Consider the following 24,322-nt stretch of genomic DNA (forward strand, 5'->3'; position numbering starts at 1 on the left):
TAGTTATGAGAATAATTATGAATAAAATGTTGTGAGAACAACATTGGATTTGTGCTCTGGGCATCAAAATCTCTATGTGTGTGTATATGAGTGTGTGTCTGTAAATGTCTGTGTCTGTCTGTGATTGTGTGTTTAGACATGTATGTTTGCACCCAAGAACTCAGACTTTATAAGTTGTCACACAGATTTAAGCCCCAGTTCTGGCCTGAATGCTGATTAATTCTGATTCTGACAGTTCACTGAATCTCTCTTTAGTCCCCTCATACATTGTAATTCCTACTTCAGAGGGTCGAGGTGTGGGCATTCAAAAGACTCTAAACGTTATGTCAAATATAAAAAAAAATCCATCCATCTCGGTCACCCCTTGCATAATTTGGGGGCACTTATATTTTTCATTTTTAACATGTGAAAACTATGTTGGTTGATAATACCTGGTTATATACTTATGTTCAGAATATTTATATTTCTAAAATTGTATTTTTACTCTGTCCATGACTTTGTTTCGGTGTTCTATTAAAGTAAACAAAATCTAGATACAGATGCACTGTAGACTCAAAAAGACTTAATACTGTTTCTTTGTAGAAATGTTTGGATAACTTTTGATGAGAATATACTTACCTTTAAGAGACCCTACATATTAAAACTCCTTTACAAAAGATTTTATCAACACCCATTTACTCTGAAGTCAGACTTAGAACTTTTCAACCCCAAAGAGTAGAGCTTTGAATAAAGGAAATTAAGAACTCTGACATGCAACACAAATCTGTGTTGTGTTGTATGTGTCATAAAACCCTATGATAAATGGGCACTTTATTTCTTGGAATTTCTACCAGAGCCTTATTGGTAGAGCCCCTAAATAAGCTCACTTTTTAGCTTTGAACCTAAGAATTAGAAGAGGACTGAGCAGAGATTTTGGAAGTAAGTGTACAGACAGCTGGGAAAGTGGCCCCATATAACAGAGGAGGACACAGTGACCTTAATTTCAATATAAATGTGTTTCCCTACAGTTTCCAACAGCCTGTATTCATTGTGTCTACTCTGAGTCACTAAGAAAGAATGTCAGCAATCTACTTTTCATGAAGCTAGGCATATGTGTGATATGTTTAATCTTGTTGCCATCTAAAAATTTGATGTAGAATGTTCACTTGCCTGGAATACTAAGAAACATTATGGTATTCAGAGTGGCAACAGGAAGGATGTGAGTTCAAATTTAGAAAGTACGAGGATGAGAGAGAGAGGGAGCCTCAGCTTGAATGAAGACAAAGAGTAGAACAAAGCCCATGGTCACGGGAAAATGAGCAGGCTGACAAGATGAATGAAGGATGAAGCCAGACTTAGAGGTTGCAAGGGCAGGGGGGCTGCCCAACTTAGGTATTATAAATGAGCACCATCTTTTGAGCTAAAGTATGGATTTATGAGCCCTATCTTGAGAGTATAATTCAGTGCATTGGTGTTTGAGGCCAGATATCAATACTTTTTCTAAGTCCTTGCTAATTCTAAAGAGTATATAGTCCATGGTTCACACTTTGAGAAATAGTACCAAAGAAGATGAGGCTATTTGTTGAAGGCCCCATTTTGTGTAGAAAGGTAATGTTAGAAATGTTGCAGAAAGATCAGTGTGATGGAGTGGCATGCCAGAGGCCAATATGAAAAATACTCATTAGTTCATCTATTTGATGAGAGCCTGGCCTGGTATGCTGACAGAAACATTAGAAAAGATGGAAGGGCTCTAAGTAGAGGGCCGAGTCAACAGAATGAGATGATCCACACTATTAGATATGGGACAGAGAAGAGGGAGCTCACATACTAAGCTATTACTGGAAAGGAAAATAATTTTAAAGGCAATGGATAGAACTTATATTGGATTCCTCCTTTCTTTGATTATAATTAGTCTAATTTCTATTTAAGGTTTACTCATGAGTTAATACAACATTCTAGTTTCTATTTAAGGTTTATTCATGAGTTATTATAAAGAAGATTTTATTGTTTTATTTGACAGAGATCACAAGGAGGCAAAGAGGTAGGCAGATAAAGAGAGGAGAAAGCAGGCTCGCTGCTGAGCAGAGAGCCCTATGCGGGACTCAATCCCAGGACCCTGGGATCACGACCTGAGCTGAAGGCAGAGGTGCCCCCCCACCTTTTTTTAAAAGAAGATTTTATTTATTTATTTGATAGACAGAGATCACAAGTAGGCAAAGAGGCAGGCAGAGAGAGAGAGGCATGAGTTATTATAAAGAGAAAGTGCCTGGGTTTGCATTCCACCTCCTACTAAAGTTGACTTGAGACAAGTTTGTTTACTTCACTGAACTCAGCTTTCCTATCTGTAAAAGGGCTGTACCAACCTCATAGAATTATTGTGAGAATCAAGTGTGTGCATTGCACTTTTTGCCTACCTTGTCTGAGTTGTAAATATAAGGGGAAGTGATCGATGGTGACTTATTTGTTCTTTGGTCTCAAAATCTTGTTTGCAGAATAAGAATTTTAATTTATTTGTACTTTTTGCCTTACATTTCACAACATGGACTTCTTAACAGGAAGCACATATCTAAATTTCTGAGGTTATGTTGAAAGAACTATTATATTAGTAGCCATAATATAACATACCTTCAGGACTCATGTGCTTCTAATAGTAAACAAACTACTGGTTCTAGGCCAGAGCATTTCTAAGACCCTTTTTCTGCACCCAGTGTGAATTCTGAATTCTTATTCTGGTTGCCAGTTCATTCTTTCTCTGCATCAGAACAGAGACCAAGCAAGTGAATGGCTAAAAACTGCTTTTTCACCCTCCTTTAGAAATGAGGTTATCATTTTCAGGCTCAGTTCTGACTTTTTTGGGCTGTGTGTTAGAGGACCTGTATTTGCTAAATATGAAATATATTAATATTAAATAATATTAAATAAATATTAAAATGAACACAGAGGTATAGCTTTCCCAGAGAAAAGCTAAATCAATTTAACCATATTTATGGCTTCAAAAAGGGGAGATGATAAGTTTTGTCTTGCTAGTGTGTGTGTGTGTGTGTGTGTTTTGTCTTGTCAATATTTTTTTAAGAAATAAAGATTCAGGGTGCTGGTGACTCAGTCAGTTAAGTGGCTGCTTTTGGCTCAGGTTATGATCCCAGGGTCCCGGATGGAGCCCTGCATCTTGCACTCTTGCTCAGTGGGGAGTCTGCTTTTCCCTCCCTCTCTGTCTGCCACTCTGCCTACTTGTGTTCGCTCTCTCTCTGTCAAATAAATAAATAAATAAAATATTTAAAAGAAAAAAAAGAAAAAATATTCAAACTGAAATAATTGCTACCAAAAACTCTCATTTTTTCCAACCATGAGATTGGAATTGTGATAGTAGTTCATCTCTTAAATTAAAAGTGAACTTCTCCCTCTGTGTTACTGTAATAATAGTTATGATGAGCTACACAGGGAACTTGGGTCAAAGACACATTGATTGTGGTTTTGGAAAGCTACTTTCATTGCTGCCTGGGTGGTGAAAAGAAAGGATATCAATGTGTATGTGTTAAGCCTTGGAGAACCTGGAAGTATTTTGAGCTTGGCAAAATTGAATTTCACATTGAGATGTTTTGTTTAGCAAAACTCAAAACATATTTGGAAGATTGCTTTCTTCCCTAAGTTTATACCTCTGGGAATTTTAAGCAATATGTTAATTTCTGATTCATTTCCAGTATTTTATGAGAGATTTTTGATAACCATGGGACCTTCTTCTTTGAACCTGGAAATATTGCCTTGCCAATATTAAATTGTATTCTAGTCCAGAAAGCTTGAATTTGGTTTAAAAATATTAATTTATGCCCTAATGGTTGGCCAAATATCATCAGTTATTCCCAACATGTTTGTATTTAATGATATGGAAATGCTTAACTGGTCTATCTTATCATTACATATGTTGTTTTACCTTTATTATTGTGTTTCAGTGGAGATTCATTTAGAAAGAGTTCAGGACCCTAACACATTAAGTATCAAGACTGTCTATAACTTTTATTTGGTAGAGTTGGCGTGCATAACATTGTAAGTATTTATATATACACACATTAAAAAAATGCTGCCTGTATGTTGCATATATTCAGAGAGCCTCCAAATTCAACTCTCTGGCTCTAAGCCAAATTCAGAGAAAAATATATGGAAAATATCCTCAAATGGATATGTTATGATAGCAGAGAGTGTCATAAAATTTTTTTTGTTATTATTTTACAGATGACTTAACAGAAATTACGTTGTGTCTGCTTTTCTCTTCCTTTCATGGGTGTGTGGCATTCTCGATGTCATGAAAATAAACTATGGAGCACAAGTTCAGAATTATTAATCACTGCACTTTTAGAAGGACATTTTCATATTAAAATGTTCAAAATATTAACTGATTCTTTGAAGAATCTTGTTATTTTATTATCATTAGGGCACATTCTTATCATATAAAGTTTATGAGAAGTTGTTATTCCTAGCTAGAGTTTTACTCTGTGTAATGTTGTGTGTATAATTTCACAGGAATCTACAGTTCCCACACAGATTTTCATCCTGTGTAACTCCAAGGGAATTCATTAACTTAAATACACAAGCTAGGAAAGATTCTGAATGTCTCATTACTTCATAAGATGTAAACATTGAAGTTTTAATGAGTGTTCTAAGGCCAAATAAGACCTCTTTTTTGAATAAAAAATGAAATAAAAAAATTCTACTCCCTGCTTTTGCCCATTGGTGTTTATAAATTATCAGATAACTTCTATATTTATTGACTACTTTTGTGCTTAGAGATGCTCTATACTAGAAGTGAAATATTCTAAAAATACTGTAAATATTGCCATTTCTTTAAGGAATTTCCTTTCTGTGATTTCTAAATGTACAAATGAAGGGACAAAAACGTACACATTCGTGATGGTTTTGGACATGATCCAGTGGGAATTTACTACTGTGGATTCTACAGTAACAGAAATAAGACTACATATAGTATTCTTAAGCAGTTGACTTCTTTGAGACATTTCAAGTATATTAGAGAATATTACTTTTCATGTTCAATCTTTGTTTCCTCCTTGTAAGTGAAAGCTGTAGGAGGAGGTTTGGTTTAAACCTTTTTTCTTCATAGGAGGCACAAGAACACCATCATTTAAAATAGACATTATTCTGCAGCGCCTGGGTGGCTCAGTGGGTTAAAACCTCTGCCTTTGGCTCAGGTCATGATCCCAGAGTCCTGGGATTGAGCAGAGTCCTGGGATTGAGCCCCACATCAGGCTCTCTTCTCAGCAGGGAGTCTGCTTCCTCCTCTCTCTCTGCCTGTTTCTCTGCCTACTTGTGATCTCCATCTGTCAAATAATTATAAATAAAATCTTAAAAAAAGATAGACATTATTCTTTTGACCCATGTATGTGTGGAAACTAAGAATACGTAGATTTTCTTTTTAAAAAATAAAGATTTTATTTATTTATTTGACAGAGAGAGAGAGAGAACAAGTAGGGGGGGCAGCAGGCAGAAAGAGAGGGAGAAACAGCCTCCCCACTGAGCAGCCTTCCCACTGATCCCGATGTGGGGCTCAATCTCAGGATCATGACCTGAGCCAAAGGCAGACACTTAACCGACTGAGCCATCTAGGAGATAATGGTACTGACCTTTGATTTTTTTTTTTTAAAACCAATTCAAATGTACTATTCTGGAGTATGCTTCTTGGAAATGAAATTAATACATTATTTAAGTGACTATCATTGCCCTGTTTTGAAGAATACAATATATATAAGATTGAATGGGTTCACTGGTGATCCAATAACTACCATATGCAACAGAAATTTGGATTTTTGAGATTTTTTTTTTTTCCTATCCAAGATCTCACTCTATGGGTTGTCAATATTAGATTGCCCTTGGCTAGTTTCGGTGAATTATCTAGTGCTTCCCATACCCACATGGTTAAGTGTGTTAAGCCACTACTTCCTATACCTTCTCAGACCATGGCTGCTGTATTAACAATCAAAATTGGTCAAGAAAGTGTTATGAGGTGCCTAAGAGGATTACTTTTTGTCAAACATATTTCCCCATTCCCAGGTGTGCAGCAGCAGCCCCAGTTCCTGATGGTCAAGATCGGTTACACTGTCAGGATGGTGACACTTTATCTTACTGCTGGTCCCTTGGCACAAAAAGCTGAAAGTACTTAAGCACTGGTCATAGTTTAAGGTTCAGTTGTCTTTTCATTGGTAGAAAAGCTTCACTTATGTGAATCAGGGTATCTAAATGCTCAGAGTCTGACCTGTGAGGATGGGGATAACTGAGAGTGATGGTTATAGGGCCATTTCTGTACCTCTCTCTTGGTTGTGTGTGTGTTTGAGAGAGAGAGAGAGAGGCTGTCCCACACCCAGCTGCCAAGAATTTGTTAATTTTATATGTTTTCTTATTATTCAGTTTTAAGAACTATATCTTCCTTTCAGGCTCTAACAGTCCACAAAATGTCTGGGTATGATTATTTAATGAAGTAGATGTAGGCCTCTGTGGAAGGACTGGAGAATAATTATTATATTTTTTTTATGGCATTAAAGTGTTATTTCTGTTGGAACCATGATTCCTTCTTCAATATATGGATTCCAGGTCTGAAAACTGACTTATATCCTGAAGCTCTAGATACTTTGGAGGAGATGGAAGGTAACCAGTCTTCATCTCTGATCATCCAGCATCCACATGTTTGATTGAATAATATCCTTTGTTCAGGGTCAGCGTTCCTGCCTGGGACTACAACCTTGCCATGCACTATGATAATTGCCTCTACCTGGCTTGTGGTAATGGAGTGTTGTCCTATGAGCTCTGCTTTTTTTTTTTTTTTTTTTTTAAGATTTTTTTTTTTTTAAGATTCTGTCTGTTGTCAGTGAACCCAGTTCTGTAACACCATTTTCTGCCATCAGTCTTGGCTTTTAGAGGATTATCACTTCTTAGGGATGCCGGTTTTTCTTTTTTCAGCGTGTTCCTTATTAGCCTTGGTAAATGGTGACTCTTTAGGGCCCTTCTATATAATATAGTCACCTGGCGGGCTTTCTAGCTGAATATTGTATATCCATTCAAGTATACTTACTTCTTTGAGCCTTTTAATCTCTCTGACATGCCTGTCTGGCATTTCTTTCTTACTTAAGGTAGTTGAGTGTTTTATCCTAATAGCATGTTTGCATTATTTCTGGTGTCCTTTCAATGGTATTAAAACTCATAGCACACGATGGTGCTTCCAAGTGAATAAACTCTCTCTTATATAATTTTCTGTCCAAACTTAGATTGGGTCCTGGAGTGATCTCTGGACTCCTCCAAGTACAAGCTGGCAAGGCTCTGTAAGTTCCTTTGGACACAATCCTTTCCTGTTTTGGGGCCCAGCTCATCCTGGTCAGGTTACTGTGATTTGACCTTAGTTATTGAGTTAGCAGCCAGAAAAGGAGGTGCAGACAGACTCTGAGTAGTGCATGTTGTCTTTCGGGAGACGACCACTACCTTATCTTTAAACAAAGGAAGAGTACTAGTCCTGAATAAGATGGAGTAAGCCACGTCTTCACACTTAAAAATTTCAGATAAATCTTGAGGTTCACAATTTTCAGGTGCCTCAACTCATGCTTTTCGTCCCATGTGTCAGTACCATTATCTCCTAAGTAGAACCTAACTTCGGCATAGCTGACCCATGGAGATGGCGAGGATAGCCCTCCTTTCAAGTTCTATAACTCTTAGGATTGGGCTTTGGACCTTGTTTTTCATTTTCTCTGCTGGCTGTAGAGGATGAGAACTGATGCTATGAAGTTCCATCAGAATCCTAAGTTAGGTTGAGGAGACTGTATCTTTACAGCATACTCCTCTACTACTCATCGGATGCTTGCTACTTATACGAAGTAGGATTTTGCAGCTTTTTCAGCCAAGAGAGCTAATAGCTGAAGTTTTTCAGTGAAAACATTTCCAGCATCTGGAAATCACTTATTCAAATAAGAATGTGAGGTGTGGGTAGCCCATCAAAGCATCAACTAAAAAACACTATAGGAAAGACTCTAGTAGTGTTATTCCTCTCCATATTTATAGGGGCAGTGCAGACAGGGAACATCAAGGTTACAGTACATAAAATAAAATCTACCCTTAAATATAATAGCATGTCCAGACATATTTACAAATAATTTCTGCCAGGTGCCTGTGTTGTTCACCTGGTTGTGTCTGCCTTTGGCTCAGGTTATGATCCTGGGGTCCTGGGATAGAGTCCCATATTGGGATCCCTGCTCAGTGAGGAGTCTGCTTTTCCCTCTGCTTTTCCCTCCCACTTATGCCCCTCTCTTTCAAATAAATAAATAAATAAATAAATAAAATCTTTAAAAATTTCTGCCAATTTAAGGAACAAGTGATCCCATTCTTACACATATTTTGTGACTAACTAGGAAAGAAATATAGTCTGCGAGCTCATTTATAAGGTTGGAATAACTTTGATTCTAAGGCTTGACAATACAAGCAAAGGTAAAAACATTATGGGCTAATTTCTTTTATAAATCTAAATGCCAGAATCCAAAATAGAAACATAAGGGGCTTCTCTAACCTGACAAAGTATCTGTTAAAACCTAAAAACACTGTCAATTCTAAAATATTAGAAGGCTTGTATTTAAAAGTTGTAAGACATGTGTTCCTGTTATCACTGTTTTTTTTTTTCAATAGTAAGATTTTAAGAATTATGTAAAACAAAGTTTACACCCATGTAAACACTAGAACTCTAAAGAATGAATATGATTTATTACTTTCAGATGATAGAATTGTCTTCATAAGCAATGCAAGAGATCTGTTGGTGCCAATGGAAATATCCAACATATCTGATGAATAGGAGATAAAAATACAAAAATTATTTTCTTATATACAAAGAACACCTAGAAAACATTATTTAAGATGTTAGTATTTATTATAGCAACAAAATATGAAAGTTTACCTAGAAATAATTTCAACAAGGCATGTACAAGACCTTTATGATGAAAAGTTATAGCTTTTTGGGAAGGTGTACTTAAAATCAAAAATAAGCTGAAATATGATAATAAGTGTAAAACTTAAATATCTTTAAAATGAAAATTTTTTCTGTATTAATCTATAGGATCAATACAATTCTTATCAATACTTCAACAGGATTTTTCTTGTAGCTTGACTATCTGCTTTTGAAATTCATATGGAAAATCATATTGCTGAAAAGAACTGAGAACATTTTGAAAATTAAGGGCAGTAGTCCTATTTGATATAAAGACTCTTCATAATGAGATTGTCATCAGTACAGTACGGTATTACAGACTGATATACTAGTGAAAGACAATGGAGGGCCTAGATATATGACATGTTTATGAGAAAAGTGGCAAATACCTGCAGGTATTTGGAGAAAGGATGAGGCTGGGAAAATTAGTTATACATTTAGAAGAAGAGAAATTTAATTTTTCAAAAAATATTTTATTTATTTATTTGACAGACAGAGATCACAAGTAGGCAGAGAGGCAGGCAGAGAGAGAGAGAGGAAGGGAAGAGGCTCTCTGCTAAGCAGAGAGCCTGATGCGGGGCTCAATCCCAGGACTCTGAGATCATGACCTGAGCCGAAGGCAGAGGCTTACCCCACTGAGTCACCCAGGCACCTGAGAAATTTAATTTTTATCTATCACAAAAGAAAAAGTAGTTGAATTTAGGCTAAAGACATATGTGTGAAAAGAAGATTTTAGTATTTTAAAGAAATTATTTTTGTGACCTCAAGAAAAGATGTGCTGCTTAAATAGGACTTGAAAGCACAAAAATGTTTTTTTTTGTGTGTGTGGGTTATACAATTTATTGTGTTAAAATCATTTGCATTTATTTGAATTGAGTACATTAAATAAACTATAATCGGCATCCACTATAAACCAGAAACTATCGTAATGAGAGAAAATTGCAATCGAGAGTACGTAAGAACCTACAGTCAATAAGTATAGGACAAACCTTCCAAAGGAAAACCATCACAAAGACCAGGGAATAGCCTGTTCTCAAAAGAGAAAGCCTTTTCAAAATGTATATATCAATACTTAGCCATACTAGTATCAAGCAATGTGTTTTTTAAAATTTAATTCTTTTTGTGCATGCATTTGGAAAAAAAATGAATTGATATCCTAGTATCCTTCAAAGGTGATCAATTTTTTTTTTAGCATTATGAACTAATGGACTCACTGTTCAGTATGATCGTTGCTTATCCTTATCAGTGTTCAAACTGTCTCAATTTTGGCCTGTGGAAGCTTGTTCAGTTGTTCCTGAATCCTTTATCATGGCCCTTTTATCTTTGGTAGCTTCATTGCTCTCTGGTTTATAGCATAACCCAGGCTCATCTTACTCACTTCCTAACTAAAACTTAGAATCAGTCATTTGTTTCAAAGAACTCTGATTTCTTTACTGGGAACTTTTCCTGGGTGCTAGTGTTGTTTATTATCACTGTGTTGGTCATTCATTTTTTTTCTTCCCTCTAGACGTTAGTGGTCACAGCTGGGAAATATGTGGATATATTATTTTTATAATGTTTAACAATTATGAGACATCTTTATTATTAATTTATTGAACTTCTCTTTTGTCTTGATAGTGTGCTAGGTATTGGGAATTCAAAAATAAATAAGGCAAAAATCTCTTTCTTTAGGGATTAATAATTTAGCACATCACAGCATGGTGACTTCTAACAGTATTATATTGTATAGTGAAAGTTGCTAAAAGAGTATGTTTTAAAAGTTCTCACAACACACACAAAATTTATAACTATATGAGATGATGCATGTGTTAACATGTATAAAATCACTACATTGTACACAAACTACACAGTTTTATATATAGTCAGTGATATTTCAATAAAGCAGGAAAAATAATTTAGTATATCAGGTAGGTTCTTTTAACAACCATTTCAAGACAACTCTAAATTGACTAGTTAGCCTTCTATTTTTTCATTTTACTATTAAAAAAAATTAGTAGGCTTAATACCTAAGGGTCACTTTGCATCATTGCAAGGACTATTAAAAATAGATAAAACTCCCAGAATTAGTCACATCGCCCTAGCTGCTGCTCACAGTATCAGTTTTCCCAGTTCTACACCTTTAGCTTTAACTCGCTGAGTATCCCTGAATGACAGTCCATCATTACAGTTGGCTGCATACTTAAATTACTTTTACTTTTTTCTCCCAAACAGTAGCTCTAATAGTCATTCATTTGTTACTTCATGAGAGATCACTAATGAAATTCAAGAAAAAAAATGGATTTTAAGCATTAGTTTTCAAACATATTAATCCTTTCAGAGGGTTTCTCTAAGACCCTTTTAAAATTCCTTTTTTATTTTTTAAAGATTGGTTTATTTTATAAGGCTCCAACAGCTTTTAAAGTGAATTAATATATTGGTTTCTTTTTTTATACCACTGGATTTTGTTGGTCAATACTGAATATTTAATTTTTGTTTGTGATATGTATTTGGCAGTTTTTTAAGTGCTTGTAATTTATTCTTTTTTAAAAAAACTTATTTCATCAGTAATACTACAGACAGATTGGGGATTTAATGCCCAAATTTCTAATTATATCTTTTAGCTAAAATTTATACTTGTTTTAAATATTTAAGTTTAAAAAATGATATAATTAAGGAAAAGTTTTCCTGGCATTTATAAAGATTCTATTTACCTAATGTGCCTGGATTTCTGTTTGTATTTCAACATCTGTTTTCTTTTACTTTATTATCTCAAACAAGGCTTGAAACATTACAGGCAGATTACTCAGTAACATTAATATTGCAGCTAGGTAAGCAGAGTCTTAGGTGAGTTTATCCTTTTCCATACACAAGTCATGATCAACTCCATTTCTCTTGGTAAACACTTGCTTCGTAGAGAACATTTTTCAGTTACATATATTAGCTCCATAAGGCCATGCAAGTAACATCCGTGTTTCTGCAAATCTGAAAATAAAAGGAATCACCTATTTCTTCATTCCCAGTTTGAAAGCTTCACATGGTTAAGATGAGTCAGTCATGGCCTCAACCTGAAATTTTTAGATAGGTGATGCTTCTGACTCAGAATCTTGTAACTCTAACAGATATCCTAAGGTCAGTACTAATAAACGGCTACTTAAAGTAAAAAGTAGATATTATATAATGCGCAACAGGGAATGGTAAGTTTTTAAAATAGTAAATTCTATCAGCAGGTTTAGTAATATGAATCAATATCTAGGGGTTTCTAAGACTTGAATGGAATAAAGTGTTGATGAGGGTAGTTTATTGATATTAAGCACTACACATTTAATATTAGTATAAGATACTGACACTTTGTAGATCTTTTAAAGTAAAAATTTTGAATGTTGAAAATAATGTTGACAGGATATTTCATTGTTTTTTCAATTTTTGCTTGTTTTGGTGTGAATAAAGTTTCCTTTACTTATCTTCCCAATTATTTAAAGTTGCTGGGACTATTGAAGAAAGAAACAGAAATCACTACGTGGAGCAAAGTTTTTAGGATGTCAATGAACTTTGAAATTTTGTAAAGTTTATTTCACTGAGCACATGTTTTTTCTATGGGTTTGCAGTGGGGGATATTAACCAAAGAGAAAACCTAGCCTTGGACTTGTGCTCAAAAGGAAATCTTATACGAAGAACCAGAAAGGTTGGAATGCAACATTTCCTCTCTTAACCTTTCCTAACAGTAGACTAAATAAAAATGGAAACAAGTGGGAAAAAAGATTCTGTTTGTGTGAAGGGATGACCAGCCAGTGAATAAAACATAGAATACAGAAAACAGCAAATTTGCATGAAGTCTTACTTCCAGAAAGACACCAAGATTTACTTCAAGAGCTAGTGTCAATATTTAAAAAGTAAACAAACTTAATTAAGAAAAAAGTATCAGGGTTGACTCCAACACAAGTGGCCACAAGTGTAAACAATTACAAGCCTGAGGGAAGAAAAAAACAAGTGTTTACTCTGTTGTTACAAGATGTATGATGTGGGAAACATAAATAAACCAAATCTTGGTAGCGGTTGATTATATATTCCTTATTTGAGCAATTTAAGAATGGGAGTTTTTAAAAACCTAGAAACTGCAATAAATTGTTTTCCTAAAGCTTGTAACAAATTATTAGGCCATATGTAAAAAAAAAAGTTTCAATACTGATTTTTACATTGTTTGATCACAAAGTACTTTTCTGTTGATGTTTTCTCTTTTGAGACAAAGAGTTCAGAATGAATATTTGTGGTATGGGTGATATTTTAAAAATGTTCTGAGAAATCCTATCCATGGGCATTGTGGGCTATAAATGCAGATTGATATGGTATTTCAATGGATCTTTTGTTATGAGAAAAATTTTGTTTTCTGACTTAAAAAGAAAGATGTTTATTTGAAAATTTAACATTTAATCATATCCATAATGTAAAATTGCATTAAAACAAACAAACAAAAAGATTTAAAAAAGATGACTTGCTCCTTGTATTCTGTGTTCATAATCCGTTGATCAATCTAGATTTGTCTTGGAACACAAGAGTATCATGGAAAATGACTTGATTGTCAAATGTCGCCATTTTCTGGAGAAATATTCCTTGTTCTAGCATGGTATATATGTGTGTGTGTATGTGTATATGCTTGTTTTGCATTCCAGTTGAACAGTTGAATTCATATTGAGATGGTATATTATTTCCTGATTTAGGAAGTATTTGAAGAAGATTGAACTCTAGCAGCAGTTTTGGTTCTTTGAAGGGAACTTTTAATTTGGAGGATGTTTGGACAGTTTTCTTTTTTATGATCAATAATCCAAACAGTATCTAGCTTTTTATACCTCACCGCATCTCCTCCTTTCAAAAAGTCATCTTGTTTGAAAATGGCAAGATAAGAGTCATATTGTCCAGAGACTCTTTTCAATCTAGTTTATGAGGCAAGAATAAGTAAACCTTTTATTTAACTCATCATTTGTATTTCACTGCATGAACACCCTTTTTTTTTTTTTTTTAAGATTTTATTTATTTGACACAGAAAGAGATAGAGAGAGGGATAGAGCAGGGGGAGTGGGAGAGGAGGCAGGCATCCCACTGAGCCGGGAGCCCAATGCCCAACTAGATCCCAGGACCCTGGGATCATGACCTGAGCCAAAGGGAGATGCTTAAGGACTGAGCCACTCAGGTGCCCCTGCATGAATACTCTTTAGTTGCAAATCAGAAGACTTTGCTCAGTTTATGGGATAGTTTTGGTAGAAGTGAAAATGCAGAACTTGGGAAAAAAAAAAAACCCTATAAATTATTTTAAATAAAACATTGCATGTGCTGTTTTCTTACATTCATTACAATAATTGGACTGCAAATACTCTTTTTTATTATTAGAAATTTAAGAAGGAAATATGCTACATAAAAAATTCTCATCCTAATTTTTTTTTTTGAAGAGTAATTCTGAAAGTCTGTATAAAAATATGTATTTACTTATTTTTATGTAGTATCAGGACTTTAAAGATAATTGTTTACCAAACTTGGAACTTAGCTTTCATGTGTGTCATTTTGGGGCACAATTTATTCTGTACATTTGAAATGCCACCAAATTGTTTTCCCTTTAAAGTATTATAACACTGTCTCCGAAATGTATAATTAGAACTTTTGCCAAATCTTACTTTTCCTTGGGAATTTGCTTAGTGGTTGTCAATCAAGTAAAAATAGTTGACTTTTGAGCCTTCATTGTTGTCCTTGTCTGAGGAAATTTTTCCTAAGCCTTTATTGTAGGGTAGAGCAGCCAAAGCAGCCTTGTCAGGCCTTCACATGACATCATTCTTCCTCCCTAAATCCAATATCAATAAAAGCAGAAAGTTTAAACTGTATATGGAAACAATGTAAGAAGCGAGTGCTCTTGGCTATTGTTGAATCTTTGTGTTATCTCTTCAAATCTCATAAATCTCAAGATATCTGATCTGTTGGTTCAGTCTGTATTTCCTGAGCATATCAGTATGATGTTTAGAGAAAAGCGGACACATTTCCCATAACTACACTTCATAATATACACTCCTGAAATAAAAAAGAAAGGCAGTTGCCTTTTAAAAAAGTTTTTGTTGAGTATCTAACAATAATCCACTCTAGACCGAAATTATTGAAATATTCCTTAGAATGGTGAATATCTTGTGTTTTGGGTCTTAGGGCAAAATCCGTGAAGCATATAGTATGGTTAGCCTTATTTTTGTCATACACAATTTATACCCCTAGCCAGGGTATTTTCTCATTCACATTTTTTTGTGTCTCAAAACATATATCGAGGACCTCCTTTTTGTCAGGCACTTTGGCAGGGAGTTTAAAGATGAGCAACTTATGCTGCCTGTGGTCAGTATTTTCAAAATTATATTGAAGAATTAGGCTGTTGAAAACATGGTATGAAATCCTGTGTCTTGCTCTATTACTGACAGAAGCACAGGCAGGACACGGAAGCAGAGGTGATACCAGATTAGTTGGAAAGAAGGGTTTCTGGAAGGGATTTCTATAAGTAATGTCTGAGGAGACTCTATCCCTTTGTTTGTTATGGTATGCAATCCAGTAGTAACCCGCTATCAGACACATTAGCATGAATTCACATGAGTGTCACGTGAATGTATTCATTTTTGTGAAGGTATTTAGTTTGCAAGCATTTTCTCCTGAGTGGATTGAAAGGCTTTGCTTTTGGCAAAAATAGAGGCTCTTTACTTTGTGTGATCCTTTCTGACAACCTATAGTGGACTTTTGTCCTGCAAACCATGTTGTGACTGGGTGTATAAGCTCATATGTATTTTTTGCATACAGCTTTTAGGAAATCACAAGCTCGAAGCCTCCTTAAGCCTAGTTGCTGGATTCAACCTTCAAAATGGAAAGGCTAAAGATCACTTGGGAGCCTTGAATGGGTGGAAGAACTATCACTTAAAGTTACAGTGTAGGGAATTATGATCTTGGATTGTTCATTCTTACCATACATTCTTCTATAAAATGTGTTTATCTACTGCAATAAAAGCTATTTGTCTTTCTTGGTCTTTGATTTAAAAAAAAAAATTGTACAATGAATGCAAATAGCCTTCAGAAGAAAAACAATACCTGTGGTTTTCCATGTAGTTTAAAAATTGTTCTTCTTGACATTTTATTTTGGCCTGTTGGTTAGCTCCAACCCCATTTTTGACCATAGGAATCCAAGCAGGATTCCAAACAGATAGTAAATATTCTAATTGCACTTGAGCATTTCCTTAGTATTATCATCTATAACCCGTTTCCTGTATTGCTTTCAGTTCTGATATCCCCAACCTCAAATCACTGCATTAAATGGGCCTAATGAGTAATAATTCATACTCTTTTAAACTATTTCTAATTTTTGTGGGTTTTTTCTGATGCAAAACAAATCGAAAATACCATAAAGAAAAAAAAAAAAAACTCCAAAGTGGATTTGAGAATTTCAAATGTCTTGGATACTAAATAATAAATATGTGTTAGATTATAATGCAAATTCTAAATCCATGTAATATAGAGTGTGTGGTCCAGTTTGCTCTACCAGGGCATAAGAAAAGTACTTCAGCATGTAAAAATAAATAAGACACTTATATTTAAGCAGAAGATGAATGAAGGAAACCCTCAAATGTGTGCAGTATATGAAGAAAGAAATTTTGCATTTAAAACTGTGTGATGGGGCGCCTGGGTGGCTCAGTGGGTTAAAGCCTCTGCCTTCGGCTTAGGTCATGATCTCAGGATCCTGGGATCGAGCCCCACATCGGGCTCTCTGCTCAGCGGGGAGCCTGCTTCCCATCTCTCTCTGCCTGCTTCTCTGACTGCTTGTGATCTCTGTCTATCAAATAAATAAATAAAATCTTTAAAAAAATAAAAAATATATAACTGTGTGATAGGTTGTAATTTTAAGATGGCTTTTTTTTTTCCCTTTTTTTTTTTTTTTTCTATTGATAGTATCAAAATTTAAAGATCTTTTGGCCTGCAGCCTATCAGGTCTGGCTTTGTCACTCACTATGGCTTGTTCTCAAAGAAATATTTGGTTTTCTCCTGAAATAGTTCCTGGTGTGTTGAGAACTGACACAACCATTCTGAAGCTTTTTAGTTCAGGAAAGATAACAGTAGATTAAAAAAAAAAAAAATGGGTGTATGTATTTTAGAACAGTTTTCTCTCCTTTTAATAACCATCTGGCCTTATGCCTTTTCTCCTCCCCAGAAGTAGTGTTTTTGCTTCTGTGAAGTGTTATATCCTTGGACTGCTGTTCTGTTTTTGATATAATCCATCCATCAAGACATGAATCCTATTGCATGTGAAAAGTTGTTACAAGAAAATAAAAATCTAAAACACATTTGGGTTTTATTTTACTCATACTACTTTTATTATGTAAATGGAATATGGACAAACTGCGTTTTGTTTGGTTGAGTGCCTCAGTTTTCAATTGAACCAGCTGGTTCAGAGAGAAGCAAAAGTTTATCCTTGCAAAAAAAAAAAATGCTAATAAAGATGATGATGACAATGACAATTATTTGCAGTAGTGGCAGCTTGTTAAAAATGTAGAATCTGGGGCACCTGGGTGGCTCAGTTGTTAAGCATCTGACTTCAGCTGAGGTCATGATCTCAGGGTACTGTGATCGACACCGGGCTCCCTGTTTTACTGGAGGCTTGCTTCTTCCTCTCCCACTCCCCCTGCTTGTTTTCCCTCTCTCACTGTCTCTCTCTGTCTCTGTCAAATAATAAATCATTAAAACCTTTAAAAAAAAAAGTAGAATCTGAGGCCTCTCTCCAGACTGACTGTTCAGAGCCTGCATTTTAACCCGATCCATTGGGATCCCTATTCGAGGTGATAATGTGTTAGAGTAACACTGTTTTCCTGTCTCCAGATGCCCCTAGCACTAAGGAAGAGTGAGGCTCAGTCACTGCCAGTCAGTGCCCTCCCCTGTTTGCCTAGTAAACACAGATGATGGACGATTTCAGTAATTAGCAAACTTGAATTCAACCTTAAAGTGTAAAATCTTGGGAGAAAAGGGCAAAATTTATTTTTATGAAAACTAATGAGGCTTTTATAAAAGTGCTTTTTTTTTTTTTAATTTAGGCAGGCCATCTATTTCTTGAGATGTCTGGCTTTAGGGCCAGTGGAGCATCAACAGTGTCTGCTACAGAAGCTGATTAGAATCTGGCTTCAATTTCAGGCATCAAGACCAGCCTCTTACCCAGTGTTGTAAACTGTTCTACCGACCTTTCATGACTTTGTCTCTATGACAGTAAAAGACAGCAAGCCTCTCTCTGGTTCCACAGACTGCCGTTTCATTGACAGTCAGGCGGAAGAGAAGAGTTGATGAGAGATTTCTAATTTTAATGAATATTTTTCCTTATGGTGAACTGATAATTCACCTTAAACTAACTTCTATTTTCTTCCTTTCTAGATTTACACATAAATCTAACTTTCTTATCTCATGTCATTTTTTATGAGGGAATTAAACTGGGTAAATAATTTTACATAATAAACTTTTGACCAGAACCTAAAGTATAGCTTTCAAAATTGAAATCTCAATTCCATAAATTAATTTTATTAACTATTTTTATAGCTAAAATTCCTAAATATTAAGGTTTAAATCTACTAAAAACAGTGATTTGAAACATATGAATTTCATCATTTCCTAAAATTTTAATGTATTTTCCTCCTCTCTTGGGTTTGCAAAAGAAAAATTTGAAGAAACTTTTGTAAAAGAAAATTTGTAAACCTGTATCATGAAACAGATATCCCAGAATTTCCAAGGCATCTGTCAGTGTTTTACTATCTCATGATTAATTTATTATCTCTTTTAAATTTGCTGTTTCTAAAGTTACTATATTTTGACAACCAGCAGCACTAAGAGATTGATTAGTTTTGGACTCAAAAAGGAAGGAATTTTTTTTGTTATGTTACTGTATATTTCCGACCTTAAAAGAAAAATTTACATACTGATTTTAAAGAAATTATCTCATTTCTTTCCACACTGGTTTATAGAGCTGTGTTTTATAAGGTAGCATAAAAGACTGGGTGTAGCGGACAGAGTCAGAGGGTTTTCAGGATTTGGGGCAATGATTTTGAAGCTCCTGAAAATATGAACAGTTTTATCATTAAATGTCAAAGGTGTAGCACCTAGTCATTGACTAAATAAATGTTGACTTAAATATTATTTTTGGTAATTATTTATAGCTTTTACAGAAATTCAGAAGCAATGCCATCTTTAGAGAAAGTGCGTATAATTGCATAAAAATGTGATGAATATGTTTCTATAACAGTACAATATTAAGCTGCTACTAAGTCTCCTTCTACTTGTCAGTGAAGTCCTGCTGCTGGTCACAGGCCTCCACTGTGAATTCAAGAACGCTTATCAGATTTTCATTTACTTGCAAATTAGCCATGATTAGTGAATTCACTTTCTTTAGATTCCCCCATAAATCGTGACCATTTCATTCAAAGAAATAACTTAAACCCTCCTGTAAAACACAGGTCATACCCTTCTGCATGTGGTTCATATTATAGTGAAAAGATCCAATATTATACTCAGTTATACAATTACTTTCTGAAACACCTGTCTATATGGACTGCATTTCCATATTTTTAGCAATATTTTTCTAATTAGCTTTGTGTGCTTTGACTTTGCTCTTAAATATTTTACATTTTAATTGAACTTTTCTTTTTTAGCTGTGTTTTGGGGTGATATTGCCTTAGATGATGAAGACTTAAGTATCTTTCAAATTGATAGGACAATTGACCTTACACAGAACCCCTTTGGACTTGGACATACCACAGGTATGGTTGATTATTTGATTGAAATTGTGTTCACTTTGGAGAAAAGATACTCTTGAAATGCTATAAGTATTCTTTGGGTCACTTTTAATGTCCTGCTTATCAACTTTGATTTCCTAAACATAAACAAACCTATTTGGAAATTTAGATTTTGTTCATAGTTTTAATTTTATTAGTTAATTTCTTTGACAGTTTGTAATATTTACAAGGTACCAGGCCTGGTTTAAGTGTTTTGCAGATAGTAACTCTTTGGATGTGCATAATAATCCCATGAAGAGATGCTACTAATATTATTATGACTTATAAGTGAGGAGATCAAATCAATTTTTTTTCTTATTTTCTTATTTCAAATTGTATAGCCTTTCCCATAAGTATTTACTTAGTTTGTATATTTGCAGTTTGTTTTTAAAGTATGTAAGAAATAACCACTTATTTTATCATTTTTTCTATGTTAATGAATTACCTACATAGAATTTTTTATAATTTCAATTTCTATAAAAATTTTTAAAAATTGCTAAATTTTAAAGGCATTACTGCCTTTAGTGGTCTTGAAACATTGCTTTTTGAAAATTCTATAATTACTCTTAGCCCTATTATTACCTTAATATTAACTAAGACATTTCTTTTTCTCATAATTAACCTTCTTCTAGATCTATTTATATATGGTTCAGACTCTATCTAATATGAAGTACAATTGTTACATAATTGTCATTTCAAACATATAAATGCCATTCTTTAAAAATGTTTCTTATAACTACTTGGGAATGAATACATTGAAATATTACCTCATCTTTCTAAAATGTTCAATGAAAAAATTTCAAAAATTTTTCTCAAGTAGCACAAGAAAAATGTGACCATGTAATGCAAATAATCAAGCACATTATTAGTCAGTGAATAGGCACTCTAACTTGCTTGCCTTATAAGGACGTAATTGATTTTTTGCTTTAGAAGGCTTATATTATAATGGTTTTTTGTGATTGTTTTTGGTTTTTACTAGCTTTAATCTAGGTAAATAAGTTTTGGTATTAATTTCAAAGGGGAAAAAATATTTTGGAAAGAGAGAGATCAAGGTGCAAGAACAGTTTGTTGTCTTTATGGCTTTCTGGCCCTTTCGTTGTCTTCGCCCACGGAGACTCAGGAACCATACTCCCGTGGTATAAATTCATCTGCAGTTGTTCAATACCATTAGTGGTTATATTGGTGGTTTGCTCGGTGACACCTTCTTGTTATTTGTCTATTGAAGATTCGAAAAAGAAAGGAAAACAGGAGATAAAATTGGGAAAGCATTTTATTAAAGGTCTGGAATGAGAATCAGAGGACTTGGATTTTCCTCAGATGCTCTGGTTTCTGACTTACGACAGGAAATCTGCCTTTTCTAATCTTTTTCCAGTTGGTGAAACTGCAAAAGGATGTATTTTCTTATCCTGACCTCCTTTTCTACCTTTTGAGCTATAAAATTCTTTACGTCGGTTTTTATATGCCGATAACATAGATAACATAGATTAACAGAACATATTTTGCCGCTTAACATCCTTTTGGATTTCTGTAATTATGTGTTATTTTTCTGTTATTTTCTATAATTATGTGTTATTTTTTAATAGATTTTCAAAACTTATTTTCAAATTGTATTTGAATATATTATAAAATACGATATGCTTTTAAAAATCTCAAAATTGATCACAACTTTGGAGCAAGACTTGTACTATACATTTGCTCTTCTAATGTTTTTATTTCCATTTGCTAATTTGGCTTCTGAAAATATTCGGTTTACATTGGAGAAATAGCTGGGATGTAATCAACAGGGCAGAACAACTTGCTATCAACCTATATAACATGATGTGATGTCAAGGTCACAGAGAAGAAAAATGTTCCAGATTATCAATAGATGACTCAGTTGTCACGATGTCCAAATAAAGTCACCTAGATTGCTCTGTGGATCACCGTACCCACTTGTTTTTAGTTACCAAAATTGTGTTTGTAGAATGTTTACACTCTTCTAAGATTTATGGATATTCATGACTCTAATGTTCTAAGACCACATTATAAAAAAGATGCCTTAACAAGAAATCACTGTAGTCTGTTGGTATGGTTTATTTAGAAGAGATTTAACAGGCAATGAGTTTAACCTAACTATTTTCTTTTATTCTTAAGGTGGATTTGGAGACCATGGTATGTCAAAGAAACGAGGGGCCCTCTACCAGCTTATAGACAGGATAAGAAGAATTGGCTCTGGTATAACAATGTTTAAAGTTGCAGACGCTTGACTTGATGTACAGTAAATATTATACTAATTGCAGTTCAGTTTGTCATTAATATGCAAAGGATGAAAAGGGTATATGCTGAGGAGTCCTTTATTCATTTTTGTTAGCTGTTGTTTAATGTCAGTTTTTTAGAATTTAATTTGGGACAGCTGAAATGTTTCCTTATCTTATTTTCTGCTTCTCATTACAAAACGCATTGGGGGGTTATTTTGCTTGTGATATTTACTTCTGGTGCAGTATGTATCACACGAAGGTGTTTTATCAAGCACGGAACTACATCAGTTTTAATCAAATCAAAAAAATGTCATGACTGTTTTGAAATATATCCCATGTAAAGTAAATTGACAAACTGATTTGTTAGCTTAAAAAATGAATTTAAAATGTTTTGACCCTTCCAGAAGTATACATAGAAAATAGCCTTCTGGTTTCAAAATTAGTTAATACTCACAGTATCAAATTTGTTTTACACTATTTATAGATTGCAGAGTGTTTAAAAGTTTTCTGTTCAAAGTGTGTCCTAGTATTTTTTAAATTGGTGAATTATTACTTAAATAATTGACAGTACACACTTTGAAGGAATAATTTTCCCAAGCAAAGGTGCTTTGTCTCAGGGTATTAAAAGATAGACCTGTTAGGGATGTGGAAACAGGGGGCATGCATTTAATGTTTGTTGTGTCTGAAGTGTATTCCAATAGTGGGATATTTGGATCAACAGTGATAGATGAATAAGAATGAAGAATAATGCAAATTTAGGAAAAACAAAAATAGTAACAAAAACATTTTGAAAGACCACCAAGAAGATTAATGATTACAGACTTGAAAGCTGCTCCAGGAATAGGCCACATTTTATGTTGGCCTATTCACATTGTGTACTGATCTCTAAATCGTGCTAAATCACCTGGATCTGAATCCAGAGGAAATTAGAACAGAGATATACCAGTGTCCCAGGAGGCTGAAACCACAGTATTTCATTTATCCTCTCTGTAATTTTCATAATTTTAGGCTGTACTGTGGAATATCAGTCCTGCTTTAAAAGAATAAAGGATTTAGCAAGAGTTAAGAAGAGTTTTGAATATCTTGTGACTTTTCAAACAATGTCTACTTATCATCTGGTGGTGAATTGGCAGTGAACTAGTAAATTAAATAAATAAAATTATCTTTTGTGGCCTACCAGTCTGCCTGACATCTATCTGCTGTAGGCTATTGTATGGGAATTCATAAAAATTTGCTCATAGAACATTAAGAAATAGTGCTTTGACATCAAGTACTTCAATATTTTAATACTTTTGCAAGTATGTAATATAAATGAAGTTTTTCTTTAGTGCATTTTGACTTCAGGCATATTTACACAAATATGTAAATAAGACATTTTAACTTAGTCTTTTAAGAGGAAATGATTCTCTGACCAAGGACTTCTGTTTCACAGAATGTTTTAAATGTCACTGTAGGCTTGGAGCAAAACAGCACAGTTAAAGGAAAAGTACCTCTAAAATTCTCAGGGCAAAATGAGAAAAATCGAGTTCCCAGAGCTGCGACGTCAAGAACCGAAAGAATATGGCCTGGAGGTGTTATTCCTTATGTTATAGGAGGCAACTTCACTGGTAAGATATTCCCGGAGTGTTTATTTTTATAAGGAAATATTATAGAGATTAAGTGTGTATTGCTCCAGAATATTAATATGTAGAATATAGTATTAAATCGAACATCAGAAATACTTCACTCTTCTTGGTTGTTGGTTTAGAAAGTCTTTGAAGTTGAAAAATATGTGTAGTCTTGAGTTCTAAGAGTCTAAATTACTGTTCCGGTTTTTAAACTGCCTTGCAAATATGCCCATCATGTCAGGAAGCTGATTTCTCTTCAACTATCAGGAAGAATGTATGTCTTGTTGAGAAAGCCTTGTACACCCATATCTGTACGGATAGTGAGCTTGTACCTTCTGATTATAAGGTGAGTGTCCATTCTTAAGAGTGGTCACCTGTGGTGCTCTAGGCTAATAATTGTTGGTTGATGAGAGTGATGACATCTGAACTGCCCAGCCAGACCCAGGATGGAGAAGCACTGCTCCCCAAAGCAGACATTTTATTTTATTAATATCCTGCCATTTTTCCAGGCAGTCAGCGAGCCATGTTCAAGCAGGCCATGAGGCACTGGGAAAAGCACACATGCGTGACTTTTATTGAAAGAAGTGATGAAGAGAGTTACATTGTATTCACATATAGACCTTGTGGGTAAGTAGAACCAGGGAATGACTTAAGCAAGTGTAGAAGGGGAAAAAGAAAATCCTGAAGTAGAATTTATTTCTTAGTATTTTCCTAGTTAACATTTTCCCATAAGACTGTGAATTTTAC

At 34.4% G+C, this 24,322-nt stretch overlaps 1 protein-coding gene across 1 annotated transcript in view; it reads left to right on the forward strand.

Annotated features, from left to right (window-relative positions):
• Positions 1-24,322, forward strand: part of TLL1 (tolloid like 1) — a gene marked incomplete at its 5' end in the record, with an annotated part of 213,478 nt that overhangs the window by 67,778 nt on the left and 121,378 nt on the right. Inside the window, 4 exons of the mRNA XM_082727252.1 lie at positions 19,609-19,716; positions 21,865-21,945; positions 23,423-23,575; positions 24,085-24,202. Coding sequence (XP_082583378.1) covers positions 19,609-19,716; positions 21,865-21,945; positions 23,423-23,575; positions 24,085-24,202 — 460 coding nt within the window. The remainder of the gene's footprint in view (positions 1-19,608; positions 19,717-21,864; positions 21,946-23,422; positions 23,576-24,084; positions 24,203-24,322) is intronic.

The sequence above is a fragment of the Mustela nivalis genome (assembly GCF_964662115.1).
Source record: "Mustela nivalis genome assembly, chromosome: 4".
NCBI lineage: Eukaryota > Metazoa > Chordata > Mammalia > Carnivora > Mustelidae > Mustela > Mustela nivalis.